We start from the raw sequence: 20,987 nt of genomic DNA on the forward strand, positions 1-20,987 counted from the left end.
GCATTTGCGAAAAGCTTGCAAAATGTTCTTGTGACCACAAAGCGCGGCGTGGTTATTAACCACCAGAGTTGGTGAAGCGACTGGCAGTTTTGTGAGCCAACGCTTGCAATGTGTGCTAAGGCTCTTATTAAGAAATTATCTTAAATTATCAACTGACTGCTGACTGGAAAGGGAAAAAAAAACACGTGTTGGGTGTTTACGCTACTCCCTTTCTCGTTCTCCGGACAGGGTCAGAAATGTTGTGAAAAAGACTAACACTGGTAGTCCTTGACTTACGACCTCAGTCGAGCTCAAAACTTCTGTCGCTAAGTGAGACATTTGTTCAGTGAGCGTTGCTCCATTTTACAACCTTGCTGGCCACAGCTGTTCAGTGAACCACTGCAGTTGTTAAGCTAATAACATGGTTGTTAAGTGAATCCGGCTTCCCCGTTGACTTTGCTCGTCAGAAGGTCGCAAAAAGGGATCAGGTGATCCCAGGGACGCTGCAACCGTCATAAACACGAGTTGCTTGCCAAGCATCTGAATTTTGATCACGTGACCATGGGGATGCTGCAATGGCCGTTAAGTGTGAAAAATGGTCCTAAGTCCCTTTTTTCAGGGCTGTTGTAACTTCGAACGGTCACTAAATGAACGGTTGTAAGTCGAGGACTGCTTGCAAAAGGGTTAAAACAAGGAGGTGTTGGGGAGTTGAATTTCCAGCAGTTGTAAGTTGTGTTGCAAAGGCTGCTGGGATTGTAGTTTAATAACCTCTCAAGTACCCTCCCCTATAATAAAACATATGCAGTCCAATAAAGAAATGTTCATTAAAAGACCCAAAAAAAGTCTTCATAGGCAATTGCTTAATTGAAGTGAAAAACCACATTTTATTTTGAGCCATGTTAGAATGCATAAAGGGCATCCAAAGATGTTTCTGTTGTGTTCCAAATTGGATAAGATGCATCGACTTCCTAAAAAGCCCCAATGCAAAATTCTACGATATTCTGATTATGTGCCATCAAGTCATTTCTGTCTCCTAGCGACCACCAGATTCATTCAGTGGTTTGTTGGCTTGCAACATTCTCAAGCTTTAAAGTTATGAATGTAAAAAGAAACAAAGTAAGTTAATATACAATTCTGATAAAAGTTGAGCTTTGAAATAAATCAGCATCAGATGAAGGTTAATATCCAAGCACAGAGCTGTTCCGTGTTACGCACGCAGACACAGGATAACTTGTGTGTCCCTTCTCTGCAAATATCTGCAGAAAGATTTAGAGGAGAAAGCAAAATATTAATTAGACAATATTGCACAGCGATCTCAGCCTGAGCCGAACAAAAGAAATAAGACTATTTTATTATGGGTAAATTAAGATAAAAATTTGAAAAGAGTTTGCAATTAAAATGAGTATTGTAATTAATAAGAACGGGGGTTATTTTTCATCACGAAAAATAGGAAGGCAAATTAACTCGTGCAAAATTAAGTCCCACATACTTATCCCCAAAACAAAAGCTCTGTGTTATTATTATTTTTTAAACACCAGTGCCAATAATTGATCGTTAATGAACAGCAGATCAGAATAGCCCAGTTGTAACTTTTCAACAATTCTTTGGCCTGAAAAAAAGGAAATGGATTTGCAGTCATCAGAATGTAAAGATAATTTTCTGTGGTTGCCTGCAAAGGAAGCTTCTGTTAAAGTGTCGCTGGCTTGTTTCTTTACGATTTTGAGAGGTTGCTATTTGCTCCAAAAGTTTTTCATTTTTGCACGTTGGAAAGGAAAAAAAACATTTGCCACTTGACGGCTATTCCAGGATCTGATCAGCTGCTTATTAAGACTTGAGCTCACAAACTCCTAGTAACCTTAGAAACATAGGTAGTTAGTCCTCACTTAGTGACTGCCTTGTTTAGCAAATGTTCACAATCACAGGAGCAATGAAAAAGTAACTTTGCAACCAATCCTCCCGTTTACAACTGCATGTTTGTAAAGGAGCGTCATTCAATCGTGGCAACTTTTGAGATGATGGTGAGATGACACCTCACCAATCTGGATGCTACCTGTGAAATATGATTATAACTTTAAGAGGATGATCTCTTTCAAGAAAAGGAAGTCAATGGCTTAGCTCAGTTGGAGACCCCCAGAACTGTACCCTATTATCCCCAAGAGAGAACAATCCAGAATCATCTAACGAACTTCCGTAGTTGTGGGAGAAAGCTGGATCTCTCTGGTCTTAATCCAATATCTTAACCTCTACTCCACCCTCGGAGAAGAAATTCTTAGAATGTGAACTTCTTCTGAAGGACATGAAGTTGTTTTTCATCTCTGTCTCGGTTCGAGAGACACTCCTCAAATTTTGCTTTCTGGGTAAAATCAACTCAATTCTAACCCTTTCAAGACCCCACACACTTACTTTTCACAAAGGAAGGAACTCTTCCAAATTCAGTATTCGGGGGAAAATGGTGAGAGCATGCCTATGGAAAAAGAATAAGAAAGTGCAATTCCTATTTCACCGGTCCATGTCCCCCCCCCCATCTTCCGTTTCGAGTTTTTTTCAGGTCATTTTAGCCTCGGAAAAAGCTGAAAATGACTATTTCTTACTGTTGTTCTAAAAGAAAGCAAAAGAATTTGAACAAACTCAAATTCCTCCTCTGATACTTCCTAGAAAGAAGGGAGGGAGGGAGGGGGGAGGAAACAAAGGGAAGAAGGGAGAAGAAAAAGGGAAAGAAGGAAGGAAGGAGAGAAAGGAAAAAAGAAGGGATGAGGGAAAGCAAAAAAGGAAGGAAGGAAAGGAGGGAGGAGAAAAGGGGAAGGGAGGAAGGAAGGAGAGAGGGAAAAAGGAAGGAAGGAAGGAAGAAGGGGCGGAGGAGGGGAAGGGGAGGGAGGAAGGAAGGAAGGATGGAAGGAGAGAAAGGAAAAAAGAATGAATGAGGGAAAGCAAAAAGAGAAGGGAGGGAGGGACGAAGGGAGGAAGGACTAGAACACCTTCCAGCTCCATTCTGATTGATTGAATTCGTGTTTCCTGCCTTTCACCTCACCCCATCTCACCCCCACCCCACCTCAAGGAGTGGACCTACTTACCAAAGAGCAGGGACAAGAGGGAGAGACTACTGGTCCAAGTGAGGGATCCAAGCAAAGTGATTCCAGCACTATATTTCACGGAAGTTGATCCTGAAAAGACGAATCCGTTTTAGGTTAGTTTGTCGGCAAAACTGCATTTTGTCTGCATCTGTCATTGAACTTGGATATTGACCAACCTAATTTTATCTAAGAAACACAGATGGATTTCTGCAAACCAGTTCTGCCTGCTGATGGGTGCTCCATCATGGGAGGTTTTTAAGGAGACACAGGACAGAACCGAGTTGGCAGCCCAACTTCAAGCGAGGAACATACCACCGATGGAAGAGAATATTTTAAGCTCCGGGTTGAAACATGGAGGCCTTGATACTCTCTGAGTTTGGTTGTTTTCCAGCAGATGTTTGGTTGTTTTCCTGCAGGAGGAGGAGGAGGAGGAGGAGGAGGAGGAGGAGGAGGAGGAGGAGGAGGAGGACTGTGAGGCCCTTGGTACTCTTTGAGCTTTTTCTTGCAGACATTTCATTACCCAACTAGGTAACATCAACAGTGGTAAAGAGTAGTGGGGTTTGTGGTGAGGAAGAGGAGGAGGAGGAAGGAGGAGGAGGAGGAGAAGGAGGAGGAAGGAGGAGGAGGAGGAGGAGGAGGAGGAAGGAGGAGGAGGAGGAGGAGAAGGAGGAGGAAGAGGAGGAAGAGAAGAAGAAGAAGAGGAGGAGGAGAAGGAGGAGGCGGAGGAGGAGGAAGAGGAGAAAGAGAAGAAGAAGAAGAAGAGGAGGAGGAGGAGGAGGAGGACCAGCCGAAGGGAGAGATTGGGAGAGTAAGGGAGAGAGAGAGAGAGAGAGAGAGAGATGGTGGCTAACAATAGATAAATACAGAAGCACAGAATTATAGGGATGTTGGAGGTCTTCTAGTCCAACGGTGGGGCCCTGGTACTCTCTGAGCTTGCTTGTCTTCTTGCAGACATTTCATTACCTATTTCATCATCAACACTGGTGGGGAGTATACTTTTTGTACTGCTGCCCTGGACATCCATCTTGGTCCTGTCTGAGTTCAGGGACTCCACAGTTCAACCCTGAGCTACAAATATTCTCATCTCTTGGTACGTCCATTTTGTTAGAGATTTACTTTTGACTCCTGCAGCATTGAGTTGGGGGGGCTGAAACAGCCCCCAAGCTTCATTCAGAACTAAATCTCTAACACCACACAGTGACTGTCCTGGGACTCAAATCTCCACTTCGGTTCAGCAACCAGAAAAAAGCAATACACACCATCAGTAGATCCCACTTGAAACTGAATCTGGCTTTTATAGCACGTCGTTTGCTCTCCGGTTCCTTTCTCTTTGCCGGAGTGTTGGTCTGAAGGAATGTCAACGTAAACGGAAAAGTTGGCAGAATAAGCTGGGATTAACTGGATCAGATGCAAGGAACAACCATCTTCTATCATCGTCTGTTGTTGGGTCTGGGGTTTCTTGGAGTCTTGCCTAATAGGTGGGATATCTTTCTCTCCTGATTGGGTTATTTGTTTCCACTGGCAGTAGGCATCCTGGTTTTGGATGCCCTCTGTAATCAAGGTGGCATTCTGGCCAGGAGAAAACTTTGGTGGTTGGATCCTGACACGAATTTGCTTTTCATCTGCAAACCAAGTTGATCAGAACAACAACGCATTAACTCATGAAGGAGCAAAAAAGAAAAGAAAAGAAAAGTAAAGGGGAAAAAAAAGAAACACAGGCTTTTGTTTCTAACTTTTACCTGGCGGCACAGTGGTTAGAACGCAGTATTGCAAGTTAACTCTGCCCACAGCCAACAGTTCAATTCTGGCCAGCTCAAGGTTGGACTCAGCCTTCCATCCTTCCAAGGTGGATCGAATGAGGACCCAGGTTTTGGGGGGGGGCAAATATGCTGACTCTGTAAACCGCTTAGAGAGGGCTGTAAAGCACTGTGAAGCAGTATATAAGCCTAAGTGCTTTTTTTTAAAAAAAAAATCCCATTTATATCCTGCCCTTCTCCGAAGACTCAGGGCGGCTTACAATCTAAGAAGCACAAATCAATGTGCTTAGCAATAGCCTTCATTCTATGTATATGCCTGCTTATTAGGGCTTTCGGGCTCCCCCAAGCGGCATTTTTACAAAGTCAGCTTATTGCCCCCAACAATCTGGGTCCTCATTTTACCTACCTCGGAAGGATGGAAGGCTGAGTCAACCTATTGCCCTTCCTTCCTTCCTTCCTTCCTTCCTTCCTTCCTTCCTTCCTTCCTTCCTTCCTTCCTTCCTTCCTTCCTTCCTTCCTTCCTTCCTTCCTTCCTTCCTTCCTTCCAATACAGTATTGCAGGAAAACTCTGCCCATAGCCTGGAGTTCAATCTTGACTGGCTCAAGGTTGACTTGGCCTTCCATCCTTCCGAGGTCGGTAAAAATGAGGACCCAGATTGTTGGGGGCAACGTGCTGACTCTCTAAACCGCTTAGAGAGTGCTGTAAAGCACTGTGAAGTGGTATATAAGGCTAAGGGCTATTGCTATTGTTTGCAACACTGGGAATTCCTGCAATTTCTTCAAAGGAAGACACTACAATTGCGTTGTGCACGCACTCATAAACTGGCAACCATCTTTCCAAACAGCCCAAGGACTCATCTGTGCACCCAACAGATCTTGATTTCCCCACTTCCTATCCTATGATGGTTGTTACAGGCAGCCCTTGACTTATAACCATAGCTGAGCCTGGTGGAGCCCGTGGCTAAGTGAGACATTTGTTACGTGAGTTTTACGACCTTCCTTGCCACAGTTGTGAAGTGAATCACTGCAGTTCTTAAGCTAGTAACTTGGTTGTTAAGTGAATCTGGCTTCCCCATCGACTTTGCTTGTCAGAAGATTGCAAAAGAGGATCATGTGACCCGGGGATGCTGCAACCGTCAGAACTACATGCCAGTTGCCCAGTGTCTGAATTTTGATCATGTGGCCATGGAGATGCTGCAATGGTCCTAAGACTGAAAAATGGTCATAAGTCCCTTTTTTTCACTGCCGTTGTAACTTTGAACGGTCATTAAACAAATTGTTGCAATTTGAGGACTACCTGTTGCTAGATTCCTGCCTCTTAGGTGTCCTGTTAAATAACACATTGAACCCTGTGTTTGCAAGCACGCTTAACCAGGTCTGTTAAACATCTAGCAACAAAATCTACTCTACATTTGAGTTGTTCTCTCATAGCTTAGCAAGCCTGTTATCTTATAATATATTTTGTAAACCTCTAAATGCTTAGACTGCAGATGAGGCATTGCCGGGTGAACACAGGCTGCAAGATGGCTTTTTAAAACTTACCACACAAAGTCACAAAAGCGGAGCCCACATAGAACTCTTGACTGTTTGTATCTTGCTGCTTTGTAGAAGGGAAGGTCATTTTGACCGTGTACTTTCCTTTATCCAACGACCTCAGGTTTTTGATGCTCAAGGAACAATTCTGATACACCTGTACGATTTGGGAAGCATTAGGTGAGGTGAATTTTGTTTCAGGGGTAAAAATAATTTTTCTCCCAGTGGGTTGTGTCCACTCGCATTGTTCAAATCCCTCCCGGACATTCTGTACATTCAGGAGGACTCTTTGATCCTGAATAGGGTATTCAGGTACAGAAACCACAGTTAAATTTCCCTCAGCTGGCACCAACTGCAAGAAGCAGCTTAGGATGCAACCTGCAAAGAGATGAAAAAAATAAAATAAAGTTATTTCATCCTTGTGGCATCTTGTCTGCAGCTCATGCTTAGCACACCGTGCCCCGCCCTGTAGTTCTCCGTCAAAACGTTGCGCAAAGGATGGTGTCTGAGAAGGGGACTCCATATATGGATGCTCTCTATGTTCAGTCCAGCCCATTCAACTGGACTTCCCCTTCAATCTTGGAGTTTTGACATATTTTGACACATGATTGCATTTCATTGCTTGAGTCAAGAGAACAAGTTAGAATCTCAGCTGAGTGGAGGACAATTAACCAGTGTAACAGCTTGCCTCCAGAAATCATGGGTGCCCCCATCACTGGAGGTTTTTAAGAAGAGACTAGACAGTCACTTCTCTGAAATGGTATAGGTTCTCCTGCTCAAGCAGGGGGCTGGACTAGAAGACCTCCAAGGTCCCTCCCAGCTCTATTCTATTCTATCTATAAACCAGCCACTCCCCGAACAAAAAATATGTCTGTCATTTCAGTTTGTCTAGTGGTAAAGCAAGGCACTAAGCTAGAAGCCAGGAGACAGTGAGTTCTAGTCCCACCTTAGGCATGAAAGCGGCTGGTTTACTTTGGGCCAATCACCAGGAGACGGTGAGTTCTAGTCTCACCTTAGGTTGGCTGGGTGACTTTGGGCCAATCACCAGGAGACCGTGAGTTCTAGTCCTGCCTTAGGCATGAAAACCAGCTGGGTGTCTTTGGGCCAATCACCAGGAGACCGTGAGTTCTAGTCCCACCTTAGGTTGGCTGGGTGACTTTGGGCCAATCACCAGGAGACCGTGAGTTCTAGTCCCACCTTAGGCATGAAAGCCAACTGGGTGTCCTTCAGCCAGTTCCTTTCTCTCAGCCCAACCCACCTCTCAGGTTTATGGTGGGAGAAATAGGAGGAGGAAGAAGTAATTAGGTATGTTGACCCCCTTGAGTTACTTATGAAACAATAAAGGCAGGATAAAAAAATCAAATAAATAAATTTCTCCCCCTCTCTTATAGTACATAACAAGGTAGTAGTAGATATCTCGAATGTTCACTGTATGTACCTCCTAGTTGGTGGTATGTGGGAAGACGATGTTGGCTTGCAATGTAGCTTACAGATTAGTGATCCTAGTTAACTTGCATCGACTTGATTGAGGATGTGAAAAACCGATCAGTGCTATCATGAGCAGGGTATGCAACAAATTCTACTCCATTTCCTCCTCTTGATAAAAGGAGAGGCAGTTTGGTGTAGGGGTCAAAGTATCAGAGCAGAAGCTGGGAGACGGTGAGTTCTAGTCCCAGCTTAGACACAAAGCCAGTAAGTGGCCTTGGCCCAGTCACTTTCTCTCGACCTTCAGGAAGAAGGCAGTGGCAAACCACTTCTGTAAAACTGCGCTAAGAAAACTGTAGGCAGTTCCCCAGATAGTCACCAGAACCCAACGCTGACTTGAAGGCACACACACACACATACACACAAAATCCAATAACCAAAACCACCTCTCTTTCTGTCTCTGAAAACCTCTATTTCATTCTCTAAAACACAGTATGGGAAAGCCTGGATGGAAAGTCATAAAAAGGGGCAGAGGGTCAGCATTTTAAAGTTCACGGTGATGAGCCTAACAGAATAACAGAGTTGCAAGGGACCTTGGAGGTCTTTTAGTCCAGAGGTCCCCAACCTTTTGGGCACCAGGGACCAGTTCCGTGGAGAGAGGTGTTTCTATGGACTGGAGAAGGATTGGTTTCGTGTGCTGCTTGCATCCTGGCAGATGGAGCTTTGCTTGTTTGTGTGGACCGGTTGCTGGCATGCTGTGGCCCGGTACCGGTCCATGGACCAGGGATTGGGGATCTCTGTTCTAGTCCAATCCCATGCTTCAGAAAAGTGGCTATCCATTCTCTTCTTAAAAGCCTCCAGTGATGGAGCAGCCACAACTTCTAGAGGCAAGCTGTTCCACTGGTTAATTGTCCTCCCTGTTAGGGAGTTTCTCCTTAGTTCCAGGTTGCTTCTCTCCTTGATTAGTTTCCATCCGTTGCTTCTTGTCCTGCTTTCTTATGCTTTGGAAAATAAGTGGAATCCCCCTCTTCTTTGTGGCAGCCCCTCAAATATTGAAAGACTGCTATCATGTCTCCCCTGGTCCTTCTTTTCACTAGACAAACCCATTTCCCATTCTTCCTATGTTTTAGCCACCAGCCCCCTAATCCTCTCTGTTGCTCTTCTCTGCGCTCTTTCCAGAGTCTCAGCATCTTTCTTATAATATGGTGACCAAATCTGAATGCAGTATTCTAAGTGTGGTCTTACTAAGGCCTTCTAAAGTTGTACTAATACTTGGCATAGGCATAGAGATCACACTTCACGGCCTAGGGGAGGTTGTGGCTTGGCACGTAAAAGGAGCAAGAGCACCCAAATTTTGTAGATTAAGTGTATAAATATGTACCTTGCGCATTGTGCAACTAAGACAACAGAAGAACGCTGACATCCCCTAAACTCTGCTGAAGATGGTAATGAGAAGTTTGGAAACCCACTCACAAGCTCGGAGAACAAACTTTCACCCTCATCCTACACTGGAGCCACAAATATTTGCCACTATTGAAGTCTAAGACAATATACACGGAAGAAAGAAGTGAAAAGAATGAGGCGAGAAGCGACGGTAGTGTTGTAGACCAGATCTCATTAGATTTCTCTTTCTTTTGTCTTCTTGTCTGAATTGTTTTTCTCACTGTTTCCTTCCTCTTTTTCCCCCCTACATCTTGTATAATGTAAATTATCCTGATAGTAGTGATGGATATGTGTGCAAAACAGAGAGGTACTTATTTAAAAAGAGAGTCTGTCCTTCTCTAACTTTTTTCAGAACGTTAAATATTTGCCATCCAAGGATTCTAAGAAACCGTTCCCATATTTCCCCCCACCCCCCCATTTAGCCATGTGCAAAGATATACCAAATCATTCTGATGCACTGTCTTCAATCAATGGACTGGCCTTAGGCAAACCCCCCCACACACAAAAAGAATAATTAAAAATAGGCAATGCCAGCTTGCCTCCAAGAGGTTGTAGAAGTCATAAACCATGTTTACTCTTTTGGACTGACCTGCGAGAAAAAACGCTGCTTGAGATCCCCGAGGGCTTCGGAAAGGCTCCATGGATTCTGAGTCCTCCAGGTAAGGTCCACAGGACAAGGAATAGGAACTTCTCCTCCTCCTTCTGAGATCTTTGTGGTTTAGCACTCCTTGATGTTGATCTGATAAAGTCACTGGCCCTTCTGCTTTTGTCAATCAGAGGACGGGAAGGAAGGAAGACCCGTTACCCAAGGAGTGTGGGGGATGCTACAGTGATCGCAAATACTTCCTCTCCCTTTTCTGTTGTTTTGGGCAGTTACACCACCTAAAATGACTAAGGCAGAATCCGAACATGACTGCCACCCAACTCCACCTCATGAGGAGACCACTGGAAATGTAGCAGCAGCCAGCTTGTATCTCAGGGTTTTCTCAGAGATTCCCCCAAAGAGCTTCTGGATCAGCGCTGATGTGGTCTGAGCCTTGGATTTGTGAGCAGAAGGAGAGAAGGGAAAGATAACCTGTTGCGTAGTTGGGAACCGAGGGGGACACGTAGGTTTGATGGGCCAAACTAGGCCTCTGACGTTCTCGCTGTGGAGAGATTATGGAATTTATTTATGTTTTTTCTGTCGTACAACCCTTCTCTAGATTAATGCGCTTTGGACAGAGAGACAGGCAGCATACAAATTTAACAAATCCACAAAGGAATTAAGAAGTATATTGCTTTCCCCATTCGGCTTTTACTTCAGCACGGGCTGAGGAAAGAGACGGCTAGGTGGTGCTGATATCGCTTTATACTGCGCTGGTGAGGTCACCCTTTGGTCCATTCCTGTCACAAAAATGAGGCTGAGGTCCTAGAAAGAGTTCAGAGAAGAGCTACAAATATGATAAGGGGTCTGGAGGCTAAACTGAGGGAATTAGATATGTGTGGGTTAGGACGCTGAGTTTGTCGATCAGAAGGTCGGCAGTTTGGCGGGTCGAATCCCGAGTGCCGCATAAGTGAGCGCCTGTTCCTCGTCCCAGCTTCTGCCAACCTAGCAGTTCGAAAGCACGTAAAAATGCAAGTAGAAAAATAGGGACCACTCCGGTGGGAAGGTAACAGCGTTCCGTGCGCCTTTGGCGTCTAGTCATGCCGGCCACATGACCACGGAGACGTCCTCGGACAAGCGCTGGCTCTTCGGCTTTGAAACGGAGATGAGCACCGGCCCCTAGAGTCAGAAACGACTAGCACGCATGTGCGGGGGAACCTTTACCTTTAGTAAAATGAAGAGATGGATTACAGGTGACCTGATAGCAAACTTCCAACATCTAAGGGGCTGCCACAAGAAAATGGGGTCAACCTGTTCTCCAAAGCCCCTGAAGGCAGGACAAGAAGCAACGGACGGAAGCTAATCAAGGAGAGAAGCAACCTGGAACTAAGGAAAAATTTCCTGACTGTGAGGATAATTAACCAGTGGAACAACCTGCCACCAGAAGTTGTGGGTGCTCCATCAATGGAGGTTTTCAAGAAGAGATTGGACAGCCATTTGTCCAGAATGGCATAGGGTCTCCTGCTCAAGCAGGGGGTTGGACTAGATGACCTCCAAGGATCCTTCCGTTAGTCTATGCCCTATGTTCTTCTCGAAGGCGACAAGGAAGAGAATAACTCAACATGTTGCATGAATCCAGCTGGACAGTAGCGTACAAAGTTGAAGTCATTACACGTAGTCCTCAACTTACAACCGCAATTGGGACTGAAACCTGGTCAGTAAACGATCCAATCGTTGTTCATCCCGTGACTATGTTCAATTTTGTGCTGCTGTGGTCATTAAGCAAATCATGCAGTTGTAAAGCGAAGCTCCCTCTCCTCATTGACCTCGTCAGATCAGAAAGTAGAGGGGAAGGTCACAAATGCCAATCTTGTGACTCCGGGATGCTGCAACTGTCATGAATTACATGTCTGTTACCAGGTGCCCCAATTGCAATCATGTGACCATGAGGATGGTCATAAGTATGAGGTCTGGTCATATCTCCCTTCTTTTCAATTGTCAAATAAAGGACTACTTGTATTACTCTCCTAACTGGCTAACCTCGGCCTTAATGATACGTTAATACAGTTTTATCAATCTTAGCAACTTGAGGGACCGGTGGACTTCAACTCCCAGAATTCTCCAGCCAGCTATGCTGGCTGGGGAATTCTGGGAGTTGAAGTCCATCGGTCTTCAAGTTGCCAAGATTGAGAAACGCTACCTTGGTAAAATGCAACCCGTTTTTCTCATCTCGCCGCTTCCTGGCCAGTTGCACAATTGCAACTAGATGTCTGTGTGGCAACATGTAAGCTTTGTGGAGAAGATTAAGCAAGCCGTTTGCTGTTAGCGAGTTTATTTCCCCATCATCATTCCCCTCATCTTCACCAGAGGCCTGATGACATTCAGGGGAAAAAAAAGTCTGACAGAAATGTTGGAAAGATGAGACGAAAATCAGTTAGGTCATCTTGTCTACCGCTGAAGACGGTTCCCTGCCTGGTGGTCATGTGTGGGATGTGTCATCCTCAGGGTTGACCAGTTGGATTTGGTGTTGAATGCACTCTTCAAAGGGGCAAAGTTTAGATTTGTCAGGCATTTTGCTTCAGCGTGACTGTCAAGCCTGGAAAAAGAAGGGTCATGTAGGCCCATGGGAGCAAAAGATGGCTTCCTGCTGACATGTTGACATCTTTGTTGAAGAGAAGAGCAACCAAGATGATTGGGGGACTGGAGGCTAGAACATATGAAGGACAGTTGCTGGAATTGGGGATGTCTAGTTTAATGAAGAGAAGGATGAGGGGAGACATGATAGCAGCCTTCCAGTATCTCAGGGGCTGCCCCAAAGAAGAGGGAGTCAAGCTATGCTCCAAAGCACCTGAAGGCAGGAGAAGAAGTAACGGATGGAAACTCATCAAGGAGAGAAGCAACCTAGAACTAAGGAGAAACTTCCTGACAATTAGAACAATTAATCAGTGGAACAACCTACCTCCAGAAGTTGTGGGTGCTCCAACACGAAGTTTTTAAGTAGTGACTGGACAACCGTTTGTCTGAAATGGATAGGGTTTCCTGCTTGGGCAGGGGGTTGACTAGAAGACCTCTAAGGTCCCTTCCAAATATGTTATTCTATTCTATTCTATTCTATTCTATTCTATTCTATTCTATTCTATTCTATTCTATTCTATTCTATTCTATTCTATTCTATTCTATTCTATTCTATTCTATTCTATTCTATTCTATTCTTAATTTGTTAAGAGTTGAAATTGGAAAGCGGTTAATCCACAGCTCTTTAATAAATTATCTTCAAGACAAATTATCTTCCGTTAATGGCAGCTAATAGAACGAAGGTGAAGGTCTCAAAACAGCAAGTCCCTCTTGTAGTCCTCGACTTACAACTGTTCGTTTAGTGGCCGTTAGAAGTGACCACTGTAAAAAGTGAATCAAGACCATTCTTCACATTTATGAACGTCGCAGCATCCCCCCTAGTCGCGTGATCAAAATTCAGCCGCTTGGCAACTGGCTCACATTTATGAGGGTCACAGCGTGCCTGGACTCTTGTGATCCCCTTCTGACAAGCAAAGTCAATGGGGAAATCCAGATTCGCTTAACAACCGTGTTCCTACCTTAAGCACTGTGGCAAGAAAGATCGCAAAATGGGCCCAAACCCACTGTCTTGCTTAGCAGTAGACATTTCAGGCTCAATTATGGTTGTATGTTGAAGACTACCTGCACATCGGCTCCCATTTTTTCTATTGGACTTTAGAATTGTGTGTTCGGTTTCCAGATCACAACCAATTAGTCCGGTTCAGGAATAGGCAACCTTGGCTCTTTATGACTCGTGGACTTCAACTCCCAGAATTCCTCAGCCAGCTATGCTGAGGGGAAAGGGAGAGGTGTCCATACTGAGCCATGCTGGCTCAGGAATTCTGGGAGTTGAAGTCCATGAGTCACGAAGGGGCCATAGTTCCCCCATGCTGGCTCAGGAATTCTGGGAGTTGAAGTCCACCAGTCATGAAGGGGCCAAAGTTCCCCCCCCCTGCTGGCTCAGGAATTCTGGGAGTTGAAGTCCACAAGTCATGAAGGGGCCAAGTTGGAAGACCCCTGGTCTAGGCCAGGGCTAGGCAACCTTGGCTATTTATGACTCGTGGACTTCAACTCCCAGAATTCCTCAGCCAGCTATGCTGAGGGGAAAGGGAGAGGCTTCCATGCTAGGCCATACTGGCTCAGGAATTCTGGGAGTTGAAGTCCATGAGTCATAAAAGAGCCAAGGTTGCCCACCCCTGGTCTGGTTGAACTCTGCTGGGTCCTTCAAGGCTGTACTAAGAACACTGGGCTCTGATTTTCAAGGAGGTACAGTATAGGAATACGTAGTCCTCGGCTTACAACCACAATGGAACCCAAAATTGATGTCGCTAAGCAAGACAATCACTAAAGGAACTGTTGTAAGTCAAGAACCACCTGTAGTTCACCATTTACGATTCCAGCTGAGCCCAACATTTCCATTGCTAAGTGAGGCAGTTGTTATGTGAGTTTTGCCCCGTTTTACAACCTTTCTTGGACCAGTTGTTAAGTGAACCACCGCCATTGTTAAATGCCTCCAGTCCCACTTGATTCTTCTAAGCTTGTATCCTAAGCGACCAGCTGAGCTTCAAAACAGACAAGCGAATTGTATAATTCCGGTGACTAAAATTCTATCGCAAACAGGATAAATCTACAACACAAAAGTTGCCAAACTCTCGTCCAGGATAACACGCAAGCTTGCTTCACTTCCATTTCCTTTGGCTGATATCTTCCAACCTTTTCCCTTCTCCTCCACTTCCTCTTATCTCTAGGTGTTGCTCATAGCTTGTCAAAAAAGGATACCCTTGACACCTGGGTATGAATCAGGACCATGCTGGTTTATAATAATAATAACAATAATAAAGTTGGAGGTCATCTAGTCCAACCCCCTGCTCAAGCAGGAGACCTATACCATTCCAGACAAATGGCTGTCCAGTCTCTTCTTAAAAACTTCCAGTGTTGGAGCATTCACCACTTCTGGAGGCAGGTTGTTCCACTGGTTAATTGTTCTAACTGTCAGGAAGTTTCTCCTTAATTCCAGGTTGCTTCTCTCCTTGGTTAGTTTCCACCCGTTGCTTTTTCTCCTGCCTTCAGGTGCTTTGGAGAATAGTTTGACTCCCTCTTCTTTGGGGCAGCCCCTGAGAGATTGGAAGACCGCCATTATGTCACCCCCTCATCCTTCTCTTCATTACACTAGACATACGCAATTCCAGCAACCGTTCCTTATATGTTTTATCCTCCAGTCCCCCAATCATCTTTGTTGCTCTTCTCTGCACTCTTTCTGGAGTCTCAACTCTTTTTTCACATCATGGTGACCAAAACAGGGCATCAAGGACCCCACATTCATCATTGTCATTGTCCTCCTCCTCCTCTTCCTCCTCCTCCTTTTGGGAAACCCACTCCCCTCTAGCATTGATGACATCACCTAGTTGAGTACTGAAATGTCTGCAAGAAAATCACTAAGCTCAACAAACATCAAGGACCCCATAGTCGTCATCGTCCTCCTCTTCCTCTTCCTCCTCCTCCTCCTCTTCCTCCTCCTCCTCCTCCCCACAAACCCCACTCCCCTCTAGCACTGATGATGTTACCTAGTTTGATACTCAAACGTCTGCAAGAAGAGAACCAAGGTCCAAGAGCACCTAGGATTCCACAATTCAACCCTGAGCTACAAATATTCTCTTCTACAGGAACCAAATTAGGCCAGCTAGTAGGCCTTGGAGGTGCCTATCTCCAAAGGGTGGCATTAGAAGACCATTTTCAGGGCCTAGAATCATTGGCCACCTGAGGGATTCTCAACCCTATTGCCTTCCTTCACTACGTCTACTTGTTCATCTCCCTCATCAAGGGAGGCTAGAAAGAAGGAGAAAGAACATCAGGGATGCTTATGTTGCCCTCAACATCTGGGTGGATGGGAACCAAGGATGGAAGGCCTGTGGAGAGTAGCAATGGTTGTAATCTGAAGGTTGGACCATCTCAAGGACACCCCAAAACCCAGACTCAAGCTCCGGTTGAAGAAGAAACCCACAGAGGTCTGTTCTGGAAGGTCTTATTTTCATGAGCAGATCCAAGAATTTCATTTTGTCACCAGATCTGGGTGGGTTTCCTGGTGCTTAGATGGCATTGGGGGTGGTGGTGTTTAATTGTTTTATTCCGATGTCCAAGCTGATGGCCGATTTCCTTTTAGGATGACGATGCAATTCTTAAAGTCCATAGGGATGGCAGAGCTTTTTTCCATGCTGGTGATCTTTTGGGTGTGGTCTCTATTCTAGAACCTCCAAGTGTTTTTTTCCCCCCAAGAATTAGGTCATGTAAACAGAAGCAGAAGTAGACTCGAAGGCTCCAAAATGACCTAACATGGCATCATGACCCACACACTGGTCTTTTGTAGCTGTTGTCCAACTACAGACGCAAACATACGAGTCACAGGCTGGGCATTGGGAAGTCACAATACACATTTTGTCACTTCCCTTTTTTTGCTTCTGAGTGTGGAGCTTCTGGTTTTTAATTTTAGTCTCTAAGGGACCAGGCTGTAATCCATCAGGTTGTGTCTGCAAACAATTGTGGGCTGAATCCCAATAACGCCATTTTGAAGAGGGGGAAGGGAATGGGTCGCAATTTCTCTAGATTAGACCAGGGGTTTCCATTTTTTTCTCTCTCCCTTCCAAACAGGGTATCCAAATAATTTCTTGAGCCTTCATTCTGCCCAGAATTATAGTGCATAAGTTTCAATAGGATGCCTAAAGAAGGAAGAGAAAAGGGGAAGTTAAGCTAAGAGAATAAATATTTTTACTGTGCGTTTCTACACTTATAAAACAGTTCATGGTCATAATTTTGGAAGGTTGTGGGCAGGTTTAGAATTTTAAGACCACTTGAGGGACTGTCTCCCAGCATGGTTTCATGGTTTGCTGATTTCTTTCTTTCTTTCTTTCTTTCTTTCTTTCTTTCTTTCTTTCTTTCTTTCTTTCTTTCTTTCTTTCTTTCTTTCTTTCTTTCTTTCTTTCTTTCTTCTCTTCCTTCTTCCTCCCTCCCTTTTTCTTTCTTTCATTCTCCCTCCCTCCTTCTTTCCTTCATTCTCCCTCCCTCCTTCTTTCCTCCTTCTTTCCTTCCTTCCTTCCTTTATTTTTTCTCCCTCCCTCCTTCTTTCTTTCTTTCTTTCTTTCTTTCTTTCTTTCTTTCTTTCTTTCTTTCTTTCTTTCTTTCTTTCTTTCTTTCTCTCTCTCTCCCTCCCTCCCTCCCTAGCTCCCTCTCTCTCTCTCTCTCTCTCTCTCTCTCTCTCTCTCTCTCTCTCTCTCTCTCTCTTCTTTCTTTCTTTCTTTCTTTCTTTCTTTCTTTCTTTCTTCCAGCTTCCCCATTGACTTTGCTCGTCAGAAGGTCGCAAAAGTGGATCACATGACCCCTGGGACACTGCGACCATCATAAATGCGAATCAATTGCCAAGTGTCTGAATTTTGATATATTTAAAAAAGATAAATAACGGAAATTACCTTGGAGGAGAATTTAACTTCTGGTGTGAAACCAGGCCTACAATAGCAATGAATCCCAGCAAGGCGCCCACAACTATCCCTGCTGTTTTCTTTCCAGCAAGGGTGATATTCTTAGCCTCTATGTCCTTTCTGGAAGACTCTAAAGAAACCAAGATGAACGTAGTGGTTGGGTTATAGTCCTAGATCAATTATTATTATTTGTTACAGGCAGTCCTCAACGTACAACCACAATGGAGCCCAAAATCTCTGTTGCTAAGCGAGGCATTTGTTAAGTGAGTTTTGCCCCATTGTGCGACCTTTCTTGCCACCGTTGTTAAGTGAATCACTGCAACATGGTTGTTAAGGGAATCTGGCTTCCCTATTGACTTTGCTTGCCTGAAGGGGATCACAAAAGGAGATCCCACGATCCCCGGGACACTGCAAGCGTCGTAAAGATGAGTCAGCTGCCCAGCCTCTGAATTTTAATCCCGTGACCCTGAGGATGCTACACAGGTTGTTAAGTATGAAAGGGCTGGCTGAGGAATTCTGGGAGTTGAAGTCCACAAGTCTTAAAGTTGCCACGTTTGAAGACCCCTGCCTTAAACGGTCGCCAGATGAATGTTTGTAGCTCTGACGGTTATTCTTTCATTTCAGTCTCATACCTTTTCCACCACCTGCTTGACAGCTGTTGCATGACTTGGGCTTCCCTAAACTTTACAGGTCAATGAAGCAAGAAAGTGGAAGGAAACACCTGGCTTGGTGGCGTTTCCTGTTTCGTTTGGACTTTTGCTGGGGGTGGAGACAATCCGCCTTTCGATTGCAGAGCTTTCAGGCTAAGTCAAAGGCATTTGATATTTGGGTGGAGAACCAGCTCGGCTTTACTAGATGCCCAGCTCCATATACCCCAATGGGAGCCACACTCCTCTTTAGGGCTTCCTGAGACCACAGCGCAACCTTGCTAGGTAGGCACAAAAGGTCACGAGGGCTCCAAAGATGTCCAGGATGCTGCAGAGAACATGAAAGGATCCCTTATCTATTTACCTTTGATCTGCAACAGCACTTCCCCTTTTTCGTAGGCATTTGGGGTGGTTCTTTTTTTCAGGATCACATAGAAACCGGAGTCCCTGAACGTTAAATTAGTGATGCTCAGGGAGCAATCCAGTTGTATCTGCTCACGCCCTGTGTGAGCCTGGCTGTAATGGACTCTGAGAATGGGTGATGTTTGATACGTCAAGATTTCATTCTTCTTCTGAATGGGGCCTCGGTACCACCAGCAGAGAGACACGTTTTCCATGCTTCCTACTGGGATTAAGGTGACTGCCCTCCCAAGCAAGGGTCTAGATGGCTCAGTTCGGACGCCGATAGAAGTGTTCCCAGTTTGAGCCACCAAGATGAAAGATGAACCTAGAAGATAACCTAAGAGGAGGGAGAGAAAGAGAGAATGAGAGAGAGAGAGAGAGAGAGAGAGAGAGAGAGAGAGAGAGAGAGAGAGAGAGAGAGAGAGAGAGAGAGAGAATGAGAGAGAATGAGAGAGAGACAATGAAAGAGAGAGACAATGAAAGAGAAGACAATGAGAGAGAGAATGAGAGAAAGAGAGGGAGAATTAGAGAATGAAAGAGAATGAGAGAGAATGAGAGAGAGAGAATGAGAGAGAGACAATGAAAGAGAAGACAATGAGAGAATGAGAAATGAGAGAAAGAGAGAGAGAATGAGAGAGAAAGAGAGAGAGAATGAGAGAGAATGAGAGAGAGAAAGAGAGAATGAGAGAGAGAATGAAAGAGAATGAAAGAGAAGACAATGAGAGAGAAAGAGAGAGAGAAAGAGAGAGAAAGAGAATGAGAGCGACAATGAGAGAGAGAATGAGAGAGAATGAATGAAAGAGAGAGAAAGAGAATGAGAGAGAATGAGAGAAAGAGAGAATGAGAGAGACAATGAAAGAGAAGACAATGAGAGAGAATGAGAGAGAGAATGAGAGAGAAAGACAGAATGAGAGAGAAGACAATGAGAGAATGAGGGAGAGAGAGAGAGAGACAATGGGTTTAAGTTTTAACTTATCCTCCTATTGTTTGCAAATTCAGGTTAAGGGCCGTGATGCTTCGGGGCTACTTAAATTCCAAAATCTTCTCCTGCTTAGTCAAGCCACATAACTCCAAGAAATCCCCAAATTGCCTGCAGAGATCAGACATACAATCCATCCTCCCTTAGAAGATTGGATTGTTGTCACCATCAGTTTGAAATCTCCATTTTTTTAAATACAAAAAATCTTGCAATTGTTCAAACGAACTTGTCACTCAACGGACTGTTGTAAGACGAGGACTGTCTATATAAACCAGGAGTCCCCGACCCCCGGTCCATGGACCGGTACAGGGCTGCGGCATGCCAGCAACCAGTCCGCACAAACAAAGCCAAGCCCCATCCGTGGGATGCAGGCGGCACACAAACCACGCAACCTGTGGTCCATGGAAAAATCTCTCTCCACAGAACCGGTCCCTGGTGCCCAAAAGGTTGGGGACCTCTGCCTTAGAACAGGGGTCCCCAACCACTGGGCTGTGAACCGGCACCGGTCCATGCAAACAAGCGAAAACCCCATCTGAGGAATGCAGACAGTCCACGAAACCTCGTCCCCTCCGGTCCACAAAAAAACCTTTCTCCATGGAACCGGTCCCTGGTGCCCAAAAGGTTGGGGGCCTCTAAACTGACGTCTTTCCTGCTCAGGAAGCTGCGACACAGCCCCTATTTATTTAGATCGCCCTTGTCTGCCAAGTGTCTTTCACCCTAGGCCACAGCCTGCCACCCCGAAGAGCCCCATTCTTTCACCTGCCAAGACCATTGCTGGCCAGAGCTTTCTTTGCCCAAAGGACCATCCAAGTTCCCACCAGCTTCTCCTTGAGGCTTCAGCCTCTCTCGGGAACGGGAGAGTGCCGTGCATGATGGAGAATTCTTTTTAACCCTGCCAAAATTCTTTGGGAGGCTTAGTTGAGTCTGCCCACGTAGCATCTCCAGATTTTTTCTGTCTTAAGGGCAGCATCTTCCCTCCCCACTTGACTCCCCCACCCCCACCCCCCTACCCCTCCAGCTCACAAGAAGAGGTAATAAAGCAGAGGTGTGAGCTAAGCTTTACCTGGGAGAGACTCTGTTTTGGAGGTGTCCAACCAGGAGCATTTGAACCCAGACCTCTGAGATGCAGCATGAGGAGGCGGCTGAGGATACGACGGCATCCGCAGAATCTGTTTGATGAAATGTTGGTCTGTTTTTAAGGGGAATGTGAGTAGATTTACCTTTGCATTTGGATTTAGATTTAGATTCAGATTCAGATTAGTAGATTCAGTCATACGTAGTAGACTCAGTTGTCAACTGAGATTTAGATTTTGTTGTTGTTAGTTGTGAAGTTGTGTCCGATTTAGATTTAGATTTAGATTTAGATTTAGATTTAGATTTAGATTTAGATTCTGATTCTGATTCTGATTCTGATTCACATTCTGATTCTGATTCACATTCTGATTCTGATTCTGATTCTGATTCTGATTCGGATTCGGATTCGGATTCGGATGCAGATGCAGTGGCAGGGCAGATTTAGTTTAGATTCAGATCCAGATTTCAGATATAGATTCAGAGTTAAATTTAGATTTAGTTTTTGATTCAAATGTGGATTCAGATTTAAATTCAGATTTAGTTTTCTATTCAGATGTGGATTCAGATTCAG

At 44.9% G+C, this 20,987-nt stretch overlaps 1 protein-coding gene across 1 annotated transcript; it reads right to left on the bottom strand.

Annotated features, from left to right (window-relative positions):
• Nucleotides 1-843: 843 nt before the first annotated feature.
• LOC308672099 (uncharacterized protein) lies at nt 844-10,003 on the bottom strand. The gene is made up of 6 exons (XM_081334715.1): nt 9,798-10,003; nt 6,350-6,718; nt 4,310-4,672; nt 3,051-3,140; nt 2,383-2,443; nt 844-1,235 (listed from the first exon to the last, which is right to left on the bottom strand). Exons 1-5 carry the CDS (start codon nt 9,847-9,849, stop codon nt 2,412-2,414), a joined length of 906 nt encoding a protein of 301 aa, XP_081190841.1. The 5' UTR covers nt 9,850-10,003; the 3' UTR covers nt 844-1,235; nt 2,383-2,411.
• Nucleotides 10,004-20,987: the final 10,984 nt, after the last annotated feature.

This window comes from Vipera berus (genome assembly GCF_964194415.1).
Source record: "Vipera berus genome assembly, chromosome: 9".
Taxonomy (NCBI): Eukaryota; Metazoa; Chordata; class Lepidosauria; order Squamata; family Viperidae; genus Vipera; species Vipera berus.

Coding starts and splice junctions, on each gene's coding strand:
- LOC308672099 (XM_081334715.1), bottom strand. CDS start 9,849: ATGGAGCCTTTCCGAAGCCCTCGGGGATCTCAAGCAGCGTTTTTTCTC. Junction 3,141..4,309: donor TCAAGTGGGATCTACTGATG/GTGTGTATTGCT, acceptor TCGTCTTTTCAG/GATCAACTTCCGTGAAATAT. Junction 2,444..3,050: donor CCTCTTGTCCCTGCTCTTTG/GTAAGTAGGTCC, acceptor CTTTTTCCATAG/GCATGCTCTCACCATTTTCC.